General features: G+C 40.1%; 1 protein-coding gene across 1 annotated transcript; it reads left to right on the plus strand.

The window, feature by feature from the left end:
• The first annotated feature begins 2,876 nt into the window (after positions 1–2,876).
• On the plus strand, positions 2,877–13,331 carry GJD2 (gap junction protein delta 2). Its single transcript, XM_073610316.1, has 2 exons — positions 2,877–3,105; positions 6,196–13,331. Exons 1-2 carry the CDS (start codon positions 3,035–3,037, stop codon positions 7,037–7,039), a joined length of 915 nt encoding a protein of 304 aa, XP_073466417.1. The 5' UTR covers positions 2,877–3,034; the 3' UTR covers positions 7,040–13,331.
• The last annotated feature ends 295 nt before the right edge of the window (positions 13,332–13,626 follow it).

The raw sequence follows: 13,626 nt of genomic DNA on the forward strand, positions 1-13,626 counted from the left end.
CACTCAGGAAAGGGGGTGGGGACGAGTGAGCGCCCCCCCCTCCTGAGCCATACCAGGCCGCATGCCCTCAACATGGAGAGGTGGGTGCTTTGGGGGAGGGGGGCTCCCTGCGGCCCCCCCACCCCAAAGTACCTTGTCCCCATGTTGATGAGGACAAGGGCCTCTTCCCGACAACCCTGGCCGTTGGTTGTCGGGGTCTGTGGGCGGGGGCTTATCGGAATCCAGGAGCCCCCTTTAATAAGGGGGCCCCCAGATCCCAGCCCCCCACCCTATGTGGATGAGTATGGGGTACATGGTACCCCTACCCATTCACCTAGGGAAAAAGTGTCAATAAAAAAAACACACTAGACAGGTTTTTAAAGTAATTTATTAGAGAGCTCCGGGGGTCTTCTTCCGAATTTGGGGGTCTTTTTCCAACTTCGGGGGTCTCTCCGGCTTCTTCTCCCGGTGTCCGGTTCTTCTGCCGGCTCCTCCCCTATCTTCTGCCGCTCTTTTGCTAGCGGTGGCCCTGACTTCTGCCTTCTGCCTTCTTGTCTTCTTCCGATGTTGAGACGACGCCCTCTCCAGCTGTAATGCTCTCTGAGCGCTCCGCTATGACTTATATAGGCAGTGACCCCGCCCCCCTAAGAAGTCACAGTCCCTGGGCATGCTAGTAAGCACCGCTAGCAAAAGAGCGGCAGAAGAACCGGACGCCAGGAGAAGAGGCCAGAGAGACCCCCGAAGTCGGAAGAAGACCCCCAAAGTCAGAAGAAGACCCCCGGAGCTGTCTAATAAATTACTTTAAAAACCTGTAGTGTGTTTTTTTTTTATTGACACTTTTTCCCTAGGTGAATAGGTAGGGGTACCATGTACCCCATACTCATTCACATAAGGTGAGGGGCCGGGATCTGGGGGCCCCCTTATTAAAGGGGGCTCCCGGATTCCGATAAGCCCCCCGCCCGCAGAGCCCGACAACCAACGGCCAGGGTTGTTGGGAAGAGGCCCTTGTCCTCATCAACATGGGGACAGGGTGCTTTGGGGTGGGGGGCCGCAGGGCGCCCCCCTCCCTCAAAGCACCCGCCCCCCATGTTGAGGGCATGCGGCCTGGTACGGCTCGGAGGGGTGCTCTCTCGTCCCCAACCCCTTTCCTGACTGGCCGGGCTGCGTGCTCAGTTAGGGGTCTGGTATGGATTTGGGGGAGACCCCACGCCGTTTTTTCGGCGTAGGGGGTTCCCCTTAAAATCCATACCAGACCTAAGGGCCTGGTATGCCCCGCGCTCACCTCAACAGGAAAATTTGTTTTTCCTATTGCAGCGAGCGCGAGATGCAGTACCCTGCCCTTGCGTCGTATCAGGTCTGTCAGACCAGCATACAGACGAACGGGCTTTCCGTCAGGAACTGAGTCCAGCGGAGTTACGACGTAAAGATTTGAAGCAAGTTTCAAATCTAAGTCCGTCGGATTTCCGACCGAAACGGTCCGTCAGAAGTCCGATATGCAGCCCACACACGGTCGGTATGCAGCCCACACACGGTCGGATTGTCCGCCGGATTCGGTCCGTCGGACCAGTCCGGTCGGAAAGTCTGCCCGTGTGTATGCGACATTAGCCTTTTTTCTATGTTAGAGGTATGGCTTTTTGGCTGCAATTCTTCTATGAAGACCACTTATTGCCAGACTTCTGCAAACAGTAGATGGGTGTACCTCAGACCTCTGCAAACAGTAGACAAGTGTATCTGGGTCCCACTGATTTCCGCCCGTTCTGTGCTGATGACACTGCTGGATATCTTCTTATATTGAAGGGCAGTAAGCATGATGTTTATTTCATCTGCTGCATTAAGTTTCCTTGGCCAACCACTGCATCTACAATCCTCAGCGTTGCCACAGTCTGATTTTAAATCCTTGCCTGGGAGAGACCTTGCTTATGCAGTACAACTACCTTGTGTCTTCTTGCTGAGCTCAGCCTTGACATGGTGTATGACCTGTGACATGAAACTGTCTTTCACAACCTCACCTTAGTAACAGAGTCACCCAGTTTTAAGCCTCCTACACAGCTGTTTCAATTTCAGTTAATGACTGTGTTTCAACCTACAAATGAAATTGATAATCATTAGCGCCTGCTTGGTATAATTGGTTAATCGTGCACCTGACTAAAATCTTACAAATACCCTGACTTTGTGAAAATGTACAAAGTGTGCAAGTGTAAAAATTGATGCTGGTTTGAAGACAACAGGTAGCCACACCAAATATTGTTTTGATTTAGATTTTACTTCTGTTTGCTCACTTTGCATTTTGTAGATTCATAAAAATAAACAATGCAAATATATGTTTTAGAAAGCATTCTTACTTTTACAGCTTTTTTTCCACACCTACCTAAAACTTTTGCACAGTACTATATATATATATATATATATATATATATATATATATACATACATTATTTTTTCAGCAAAAAAAACAAAACATTTTTCTGCAAATGGCAGCTTCTGGAAGTAATTGTTTTTGGTACAATTGCTGAGGTTCTTCTCTGATTTAAACATATACAACAGACAGTACTGGCATTTTTATTTGAATACACAGCAGTGGGTTAATAGCATTTTATTTCTTTACCTGCCAACCCTCCCCACTAGTGCTACCACTCTCTCTAATCCATGGGCACACTTTACATCAGCTCCCTGTCTGCTCCTCTTGTTTTAGGATTTGCAGTCTGGGGAGAAGATTAAATGATTAAATAGAATCGCTTGATCACAAATTAATCTGTTATCTCTGCATTACACCCTTTCCTCCTCCTCTCTCTTCTCTTTTTCTCTGCTATAATAACATTTAACAGAATCCCACTGGCTGTCTCTGGCTCCTGTCCAGGGACCTGTCTGTGTGACGCAAGCAGAGACTACTTAAAGGGAGATTACCGGCAGTAAGACAGTGTGAGCAGCCTTCCCGAGCAGGGACACCTCTGATCATCACGCAGAGATTACACTGAGTATAGGTCACCTACACCCTGTGGCTTCCCCTGGAGAAGGTGAAAAGCCTCCCGTTGCACCAGGTCTCCGATGTACAGCGATGGGAGAATGGACTATATTAGAAAGACTTCTGGAGGCTGCTGTGCAACAGCACAGTACTATGATAGGAAGGTAAGAATGTTTTTACAACTACAGATATAAAGACTTTGTAAAGTGGTCTAGACCAGGATTTAATCGGGCTAACAACTCAGAATACAACAAGCCAGACAGAATGGTTGTGATATGGAATAAAAACTATAATGTTCTTCTTAAATCACACATGCTCATCATTTCTTGTTTATACCATGTTGTACTACACTGTATCTATACTTTGGACAGTTCCTGGTAATCACTTTCTAACGGCTAACATAAATTAACGAATGATCAGAGATCGGTATCTGCAAGTATTATCCGAAGTAAAAATAACAACCTAAATGCATGTTGAATTTTCCTTGACATAAAGCGGCAATCTGCTGGAAAGCAGGATCGTTGCCAGACCCCAGTACATAGTGACAACTCTGCCTGAGATGTGATTGATGTTTCTCATTATTATAAGGTGCATATGGCAAATAACATCAGGAGCTGGTGTGTATCAGCTGGGGATGCAGAGGCAAAGCTCTGATGTGGAAAGTTTATTCAACAGAAAAAAACAGCCGTCTGAAAGATTTGTATTACTGTACAGTGTAGGAAAACCAGCTTCATTCACATTTCACATGCTGCACTTGTACCAAAAGATTCCGACATATTACACTTGGTTTTGGCATTTCACTAGCTCCAGTCTACAGTTTGTTTTATTGGTGTCTTTTAGTTTCTATATTTGATTGGGAATCCAGTAGTGACCTACAAATAAAAGGTTTAAGAGTTCAATCCTTTCCCTAGTAACCATCTGACTTGGTTATTATACACGTTTAAGAAATGAACAATGCTGCAATATGAAACTACCACTGAACTACCATGAAATCTGTAAAAAACACACCACACTACTAGTTATTCTAGCAAAAACGATAGCCGTACAAATATGTATTCATAAATTCAGTGAGTCTTTTTCATGGTAAATCGCATGTATTGCTTTTTTCTCAAAATAACGGTCTACTGCAAAAACTAGAATGCCCGTGGGGTTTACAACATCTGTAATTAATAGACAATTAAAATGTTGAGCCTCAATTAAGCTGCAACACAGTTTCTCTGCCCATTAAATCATATAAGTTAACAATTTGTGCTAATTAATTTTAATGTGTTTAAATCCAAATACTACACATGCACACACATACTCAGGAACTTGTTACTAATTAACAAGCAATTTACTGCATACAGTACTGTGAGTGGGCTACACGATAAAGCCCCAAAATACCGAACAGCAGTGTTTAAGATCAAAATAAAGTTATTCAGACCTAAAAAAGCACACATTTAATGAAAGCACAAAAGAGTAGCCTTGAATGTCCAGAAATGGATACCAAAAGCAGTCTAATGGTTCTGAAAAAAAAAAAAAAAAAAAAGCAACTTTTTGAATTGACAGTCAATGCCAGTGTTTGTGAAATCACAGGGTTGTGACCTCAAGTTTGGTATTAGTTCAGATTAGCAAAGTAAGATAATTTTGCCAAAACTAAAATAAATAACTTTTACCCATTTTTGGATATTATGATTTATTGATAAAGATGTATGTGCTGCCAGCACATGCTGCTTAGCTGTTTGCAAAAGTGAAAATCGTATACACATAAAAAGAAAAAAAAGAACTAAAACAAAATGTGCAAATACTTCACAAATGTCAATATAGATAAAAAAAATAAGTTAAGAATAAAGTGGTAAAAAGTACATCATATTTCTCCATGGCAGTGACAGGGTGCACTTGGTGTACAGCCAATCAGGAATCCCCTGCAGGAAGAAATTCAGCACTGGACAGCTCCTCATACACATCAATGTGAAAGGACAACCTTTCTCTCAAAGAAAGATGCTTGGAAAAAGAAAATATCCCATGGCCAATTATCCTGACCAAAAATATCCAAACCACTTGCCTGGGGTGCCACATTGTCATATCACTGCTGTCACATCATCTTGACCCTTTAATTGCCAGAGGGTCCTGTCATGTACTGCCACAACACTGCAAGACCTTCTGGCGATGAAAGTGTTAAGGAAGCAGCTGGATTTCATAAATTAGGAATCACATATCAAACTGCAAGGACAGAGTTCATCCCTTCAGCTTGCATACCCTGGCATGGGCAAAGAATAACATTACAGGGTCATCAGCTTGTTAAAGCATCATCCTTTGTCAACACTGTTTCCCTGTGTTTTGCATGTAATTAAATTTTAAGCATTCAAATTCTCGATCTCAGTGACAGTTGTCAACAATTTTATGAAAGCAACAATTATTTCTTAGCAGTTGTGTATAATTTAAAATCTTACACAGAGACCAAAATATATTTTAGTTATTCAATTATCCAAATAAAGAACTGTCTGTGTTGCGCATAACACCACTATTTTTATCCATTCTAATCAGCAATGAAAGGGGGAAATTAAATGGTTACTTAGGGGAAAAAATGTAATTTAGATGGTTGCCAATATACTGACAATGATTTGATTCATTGCAATGTCAATTGATAAAAATACATTAGCTTGTGAATTTTATGTGCATTTAAAATCACAATCATAAGTTAATATATGTTTTGCATGTAATGTTGATATCAAAATATCTTGATGTCAAAGTAAAGATTATGAAAAAAAAAGTTTTCTATGCTAACATAGGTGATTGTTTGAGTGTTGCTCATCAACAAAGGTCTAAAAATAGCACTGTTAATAAACCATGAATTTATCCTGCATTTTATTTCATCCCAGAAGCTAACCATAAATCACTAACAATCACAAGCCAACAAAATGCTGATGGTAACTGTAGTCGATATCCTAAAACAGTAGCCATCTGTACATGTCTTAGACATTATGTACTACTAGCAAACTGTATTCTAAGATGGGCAGTGATCAATAACCTTCCCTTAGCCGTTTCTGCTGACATGCACAAGCATATTTAATTATTTTTTTCACGTGCAGCTGGTGCTCTCTACATTACATGGAACCTAATGTGGCCATGCCAACATAAAAAAAATTAAATGCTGAAGCCCAATATATCCTAAAGTAGAAAAGGAAAAGGGGAGGTTTTGATTAAAAGTTGCTGGCACTGCATTCTTGGCCACACCGAGAACAGCAAGACTAACATATTGCATTCTCTTTCAGGATTCTGCTGACCGTGGTTGTCATCTTTAGAATACTCATTGTTGCCATCGTAGGAGAGACTGTTTATGATGATGAGCAGACCATGTTTGTCTGCAATACACTTCAGCCGGGGTGCAACCAGGCGTGCTATGACAGGGCTTTTCCAATCTCTCATATCAGATACTGGGTGTTCCAGATCATTATGGTCTGTACTCCAAGCCTGTGCTTTATCACCTATTCTGTGCACCAGTCTGCTAAACAGAAGGAAAGGAGGTATTCCACTGTATTTCTCACCTTGGACAGAGACCCGGATACTGTGAAAAGGGAGGACAGCAAAAAAATCAAGAACACACTGGTTAACGGTGTCCTTCAAAACACAGAAAACTCTACCAAGGAGGCTGAACCAGACTGCTTGGAGATCAAGGAAATTCCCAACCCCTCAATAAGAACAACAAAATCCAAGATGAGGCGTCAAGAAGGAATCTCTAGGTTTTATATTATTCAAGTGGTCTTCAGAAATGCCCTGGAGATTGGCTTTCTTGTAGGACAATACTTCCTATATGGGTTCAATGTGCCCTCACAGTATGAGTGTGACAGGTATCCTTGCATCAAAGAGGTGGAATGTTATGTTTCCAGACCAACAGAAAAGACAGTGTTTCTTGTTTTTATGTTTGCTGTCAGTGGCCTCTGCGTTGTTCTTAACTTGGCTGAGCTAAACCACTTAGGCTGGAGGAAAATCAAGACGGCAGTCAGAGGTGTACAGGCCAAGAGGAAATCTATATATGAAATCAGAAATAAAGACTTGCCCAGGATGGGAGTACCCAATTTTGGAAGGACTCAGTCTAGTGACTCTGCCTATGTGTGAGGATGTTTGAAAAACAACAGATAAAAACTGAGCCCTTGCAGTCTGAAAAGAAGGGGTACGTGTCTGAATAATGGAATATGCCCTTGGACATGATTGCCATTGCACTGAAGGAAAGTGCTGGCTGGTAATGTTATTATCAATCAGTACCATTTGCCAGGGTCTTAATTGGAAGAAGTTTGTGCCCTGGTAGCCGTTACTCATATTGTTGCAGTACGATGTTTGATATTATACCCCTTCAGACAAGCATTACAGATTCTCTCTTCGATAGACTCCTGCACATTTCAGTCAACAATGTTGTGGTTACGTTTCTGTATACAAGCTATGGGCTATGTACAGTGTACTGACATAGCCTGCTATGGCTGCTACAGGAATAAGAGAGAAGCGCTAAAGCCTGATGACAGGCACACTGTGGCTCTTCACAGATACTGCCAGGATGTGTTTGGAGTTTAGAAAACAACAACAGTTTTTCAACCAAATAATTACATAGCCACTCTATCCTACAAACAGTGCTATTTGTAGAGGTATTATAAATAACTAATACTGCCAACTATTCCTTCGCTCATGCATTAAAACCACTCTCAAGTAGGTTCACCAGAGAATTACTGGCATTTAAAAAAAAAAAAAATAATATAGCAATTATGTTATTCTGTTGAGCAGATTAACCAAAGAACAGTGCACCTCTTCTTGATAATAATCCGTTCAGTAGAAAAACAATACACAGCCTTATTTACTGACATGTTTTAAAATGAGTAATTGTCATCTTATACTCTTCAGAATCTATACTGACTTTTTCAATGCCCCCTCTCTTTTCACTGCAATTGAAAAAAAGATTGCATTTGTCTATTCCACAGATCTGACAACATAGTTTCATGATATCTTCTTCAGACAAGATGCTATCTTGTCTCTCAATTATCCTGCCAGCAAGCACGTATATAAAAAAAAAAAGGTGAAAGGTATTTAAATCAGATCTCAACCTAAAGTGTTTTCTTTAGATTATGATAAAGTGGAGTGGGGTTCAATCCACCATGAGATCTTTACTGATGTTTCTGACCACAGTGGGGAGGTGGATTGGCTGTGGTTGGAATTTCCTATTCCTTTCTAGAATTTCAGAAAGAATTACTGTGGAGAATTCAATACAGAGACAAGAAAACCAGCAGTCTGGAGACTTTGCCCCCTAGTGGTTTTTGACACAGATGAACTGGGAGTGGTGGGTGGGCAGATCACCAATTTGGATTTTCAGGCAGCAATAAAGGCTGCTGGGGGGATGAACCCTGCATCAACTGAGAAAACAGTTTTTTAGGTAGAGTTCTACATTAAATCACGTTACACCTCAAACAATGCATACCCTGCTGCTTGCATGTCATACAAAGACCTCATAGTCTAAGCCACATAACTAGGATGTTAGGGGAACAGATAACTTGAAGGGACACTTTAGGGGCTTCCAGTGTGCTTTCTTAAGCATGTGTCCTATTGCATGTTGAACTTTTAGCCTTTCTGCTTGTGTTTGCACCAGAATAAGAACCCTATATATCATTTAACAAATTATTGTCTTAAACAAAAAAGAGATTTTTTAATTTTGGCATATACAGAAAAAATGCATCAAAATGATGTGTAATTGCCTTTATATTGTAAAAAGAGCAAATTATATATTTCTCCAGATCATAAAATATAATGCAACCTCGAGGTTGACTACAGTGCAGTTTAGAAGTCCCATTTACATTAAAAATATATGCATTTTTAATGGCACAGCTCTATAAAAGGCATCTTAAAATGTGATTAACAGAAATTTCAAACCCAGCAATAAAAACATCTATAAAATTGTATGCAACTGTAAAAAATTAACACACTTTACTCCTTTAACTGTCCAAGTTTGCTAACACTAGCTCATTAATAAAATTGAGAAGTATTTAATTAATCAATACCAGATGCCAACTTAGAACACATTTAGCTGCATCACTTTAATGGTGCAATCCTCAATGACCTTGACACAGAGAATGCTTAGCGTGCTGTCCTGAATACCCAAATATGGGTTGTGCTGAGGACTAAATATTTCTTGAAGCATTCTTTTTGTGAACACAACCACAAATTCAGGGATAAAAGACATTAATATGTCTTCATTGCCTCTAAAAACAGCAAAGTATTGACCTACATAATCTGAAATGGTCAGATGCACTGTGATTAACCCCTGTGCTGCTACATACATAACTACTGAATTTCTAAGCAAGCATGCAAGAGCAGAGAAAGGTGTTGTTTCCCATAACAGTCTGCTATCTTGTTAGGCTACGTTTCATGGTGAGAATTCATTGGGACATCTACCATATTGAATTGTTACTGGATGATCAAATGTGATCAAAACCTTCATTGGTTGTACCACATCAAGAAAACTAAAGAGTGTTTTGTACAGTGTTTAGGTCACTTGGCCTCTAGTTGCCTACTATGGCTTGAGACACTTGGAACTGAGATGTCATAAAGGGCCAGAGTGAAAATGGAAGAAAAAACTGTATGGCAGGCTTTAACCAGATTTAAGATGAGCCATGTTCCACCTGCAGCAGGCACAGGTGTGAAAGAATAACTTGGACGTATTTTTGTCCTAGCCAAAAACTAACATAAGCAAGGGTCATCATGTCTCAATATTTCATTACCGACTCGCATGCTTAATTTAAAGTGTATATAAACCCAACAATTTGGGTTTTTTTTCTTTTTTTTTAGTTTTGGACAGAGTACTGGTGGGTCGGAACCTCCATCAGGTTTTTATTGCTGTCCCTTTGTGGAATTGTGTCCCTTTGGGGAATATCCACCTTCTCTGTGGGCCCTGCTGACTATTTTTACTGTGATTAAAATTAACTGGAAATCCAAAATTATGAGTTGTCTCTGAAACAGGAATAGAGTGAAATCTTCCAGTTGGGCCACTTGTTCCAGTGACATCTGCCTAAGTGGGGATTTTCTTTACTTTGGAGACATTTCCTCTCACTTCCAGGTGTGTCTTCGGAGCAATAAGTGAAGATAAATCTTCCCAGTGGTTCACAGATGGCAAATAAAACCAGACAGGGGTGTTTATCCCTTACTGTATCAAAATCTAAAAAAAAAAAAAAAAGAAAAAAATGGCTGTAGATTCCATTTAAACCTGAAAAATGTCTAGCGTAGGGAGCATGACTCTTTGTGGTGGATTTACTAAGAGCAAGTAGACTGTGCCCTATGCAAGTGCAGCTATTCCTGAGCTTGGTAAACTAGGGGAAGCTCTGCTGACTTTCATCATCCAATCGTGTGTAAGCAAAAAATGCTGTTTTTTTATTTTCCTTGCTTGTGATTGGGCATTCTTGTCAAAGTGAAGCTTCATCTCATTTACTATGCTCAGGAGCAACTGTACTTGCATATTTCCCTGTAGTAAATCCACCCCTTTGTGTGTTGTGGCCATGGGTTGCATCACAACAGGAGCATGTGAGATTGAATAATCTTGCATAAAAGGTCTAGTTTAGTGTAAAGTAAAACAGTCTTACTTGAGCTGGTTAAACCTGATCTAAAAGACATAGCGCAAAGTAAGACAGCCTTTGATTTTCTACATATTAGTTTCCATTCTCTGTAAGCATGATCTTGTGTTAGATCACCATCTATGAAAGCACCTTTTAACACAAACATGATACAGAGTTGGTTTTCGGCTTATCTGCTCATCCTTTTTAGTGCCAGAGTACTATCAAAGTGTGCTGGCTCACTGTGAAACACCTGGATGGTTCAGTGACTCTCTTTTTAACTATTCATTGTTTCTATGTAATATTTGCCACTGTGTGTATGCCTGTTTTCTTTTACCACAAACCTTAACTGTTGAGTGCACCTTCAGTAGAGATCAAGTCTCCTCTGCGTGACACCTGTAGAGCCAGAGGGATTTTGTGCATTGTTCTGTGATACACTGACAATGCTAAATGGAACTCTTCCATTTTGATTTGGCACCCTAAATATCAATAGAGGAGAAGAGAAGCTTTACTGCTTTTTAGGACAAAAACACAATAGCAAGCATAAACTTTATAGCCAAATTGGCTTCATTTTTATTTTCTAAAGTAGCATTAGAATTGTGCCTGATCTAATAAGACTATTAACATGTGCCCTTGTGCTTATATTAAGTGCATATTTTTGGCACTTTAAAAAACAAAACTGTTTTATACATTTAGAAATGTAATATCTAAACATAAGCACAAATGTTAAAAAATATGTTTGCTCCTTTAACAGACTGGTGTATAAAATGTTTTAATGGATTTGGAACTAAGAATAAGCACAGTGACAATCTCAGGCTATAAACACAATAACGTTGCTGATTATGTGCTATGTGCATCACGAACAAGTGGTAAATGGGTAATTTAGTAAATATGTAACATCTTGCAAACTGTAATATCACACAAGTACAGATGGTTCTTTTTTGTGGTCAGTCCTGTAGTTAGCCAGTTACTTATTGCCAAATACTGAGCTCTTTTTTGTTGGTCTCTAAAGAATGAATGTCCTCCTTGGGATAGAATCCTAGAAGAGGACTCTATATGGGGGTGCCCTTATACTGTAAGTCCTAAAAAAGTTTAGGGAAATAAAACAGATTAACAAGAAATAAGACAATCAATTCTTGTAGCACCCTCAGGGCAAAAAGTAGGGATGGTATCCGGACTGAAAGAAACTATAGATGGAAAACTAAGTTTGCCGATTCAGAGCATGAAAAGCTATTTACCTATCAATGATATCCAATTTTCAGCTTCTAGCACCTTGACTTTTAATGGGATTTCTGTGAACTCTTAAGAAGAAAATAATATATGATAGTGGAATTGTAAATTTAGCATCATCGCCATCACAGAGCCTTTAAAGAAGATTAAGCTCAGGTGCAAGATGATGTACACCTGTGGCTGGTTTTGCTGATGGTATTAAAGCAGAACTCCAGGCAAATTTGTAATTCCTGTGGTCCCACTGTTCAAATTCATAGGTCATTAAGGGTCCATGTACACAGAGCTTAAAAAAACATCAGTTCTTGTGGCAGAAAAAAATGCTCATATAGAACTTTTTGTACATGCGTTTAGGAGCGTTCTGGCAGAGAGTTTTTCTGCCAGAAAACTCCTCTCAAAAATGCAAACCAGAAGGGGTTTTTTTTCTGCCTCTAAACCTTATAATGTTTATGGATGCATAGGATAACATTAAGTTGCTTCTACAGGAAAAAATGCAAAACTCCTGTAGAAGAATCGTTTTTTAACCCCAGTGTGTATGGTCCCTAAATGTTTTCTAAAGTAGTAAGTTCGGTACGGTGAGCAAACAAGGCCACTTCATTACACAATAATATCAATGTTTATCGTCTCCGGTGCTGGAGGTCTAAAAGTGGAGAAGTTCAGGTGTTTTACAGGAACAGGAGGACCTCATATATTTAATTGTGCTCTTTTACATATGAATGAGCAGACAAATGGGGCAAGATGCTGGCGTCAGTGGCTTGGGGTGACCTAATCACAAGAGTAACTTAACAGATAGACAATTATCCTTACAGGCAAACAGTTTATAAAATATGTATTTATTAACTGTTTAAACAGATGCTTGGCTGGAGTTCTGCTTAAACTTAAGTTATGGCAATTTATATATCCCCAAAGAGAAGACACGGACCTGTGGTTAACCTGTGACCAACCTTTCTTAACCTAAGAACATTCTGTGCTTTACAATACTCTGGCAGCTTGATGGCAGTATATAAGGAAGAACCTACCAAACACATACTGCAACAGATAAATAATTATACGTTGTAGATAGGGGTCTGTGCGAATTACTGGGCCTCCGGCCACCTTGCCCTGTTACTGATCTGCACAGTAAGATAACATAGCATTGTGGATGTTTACTGCACTGAGACCTTTCAATTACATGCACATTGGTCCATCTATGTAAAATGGTGCTATATCACATGATCCCATCCACAGATGGTAGCATCACTTGGATAAAGGGCCAATAATCTTTCTACAACAACATTTATTTATACAACACTTGAAATACAACAGTTTTATCCAGGGTAAAATAAAAATCACCAGCACTCCTGCTGCAGCTCTGCCCTTGTTATTTAATCCCTTGGCTGCTACACTGGAACTGAGCCCACTGCTACAGGCAGCACTGCTCACCCTCCAGCAGGCAATGGGTTAAGTGCCATAGTTTTCACATCCAGCTCCATCCAGTCTCAGTGTCACAGGACATTTTATACTCACCTTTGTATATTGTATATGGAACTGTTTCATACAATAAAGCAATGATGTAAGATTCAGCAAATAATAAAGTACTTGCCTTTTTTCTAAAATGATTTGTGTGTTCACATTAGTTATTTTGCTAAGTGGGCTGGCCTGTGGCGCTAACTCTGCAATTTCCTGTACAGCCACCACAGCACAGCATATTTTGCCAAGTACAAAACTAGAGGCATTCTTTTTAATTAACAGGTCACATTTTATAGAATTAATGAAAAGCAAGCTTTGTGTGGACATAAGTAAAAGTGTGGACGTAGGTGAGCAAATGTGACTTTTCTTCATATATGTGTGTATACGTGTGGGGCACTGGAGGAGCTCAGACTTATCTGTAGCACGCATTCCCGATGTCCCTGC

Source organism: Aquarana catesbeiana, linkage group LG13 (genome assembly GCF_042186555.1).
Source record: "Aquarana catesbeiana isolate 2022-GZ linkage group LG13, ASM4218655v1, whole genome shotgun sequence".
Classification (NCBI taxonomy): Eukaryota; Metazoa; Chordata; class Amphibia; order Anura; family Ranidae; genus Aquarana; species Aquarana catesbeiana.

Bases quoted from the DNA above. Each gene is read 5' to 3' on its own strand.
- GJD2 (XM_073610316.1), top strand. From the start codon at position 3,035: ATGGGAGAATGGACTATATTAGAAAGACTTCTGGAGGCTGCTGTGCAA. The intron at 3,106-6,195 runs GTAAGAATGTTT...ATTCTCTTTCAG, and splicing joins CACAGTACTATGATAGGAAG to GATTCTGCTGACCGTGGTTG.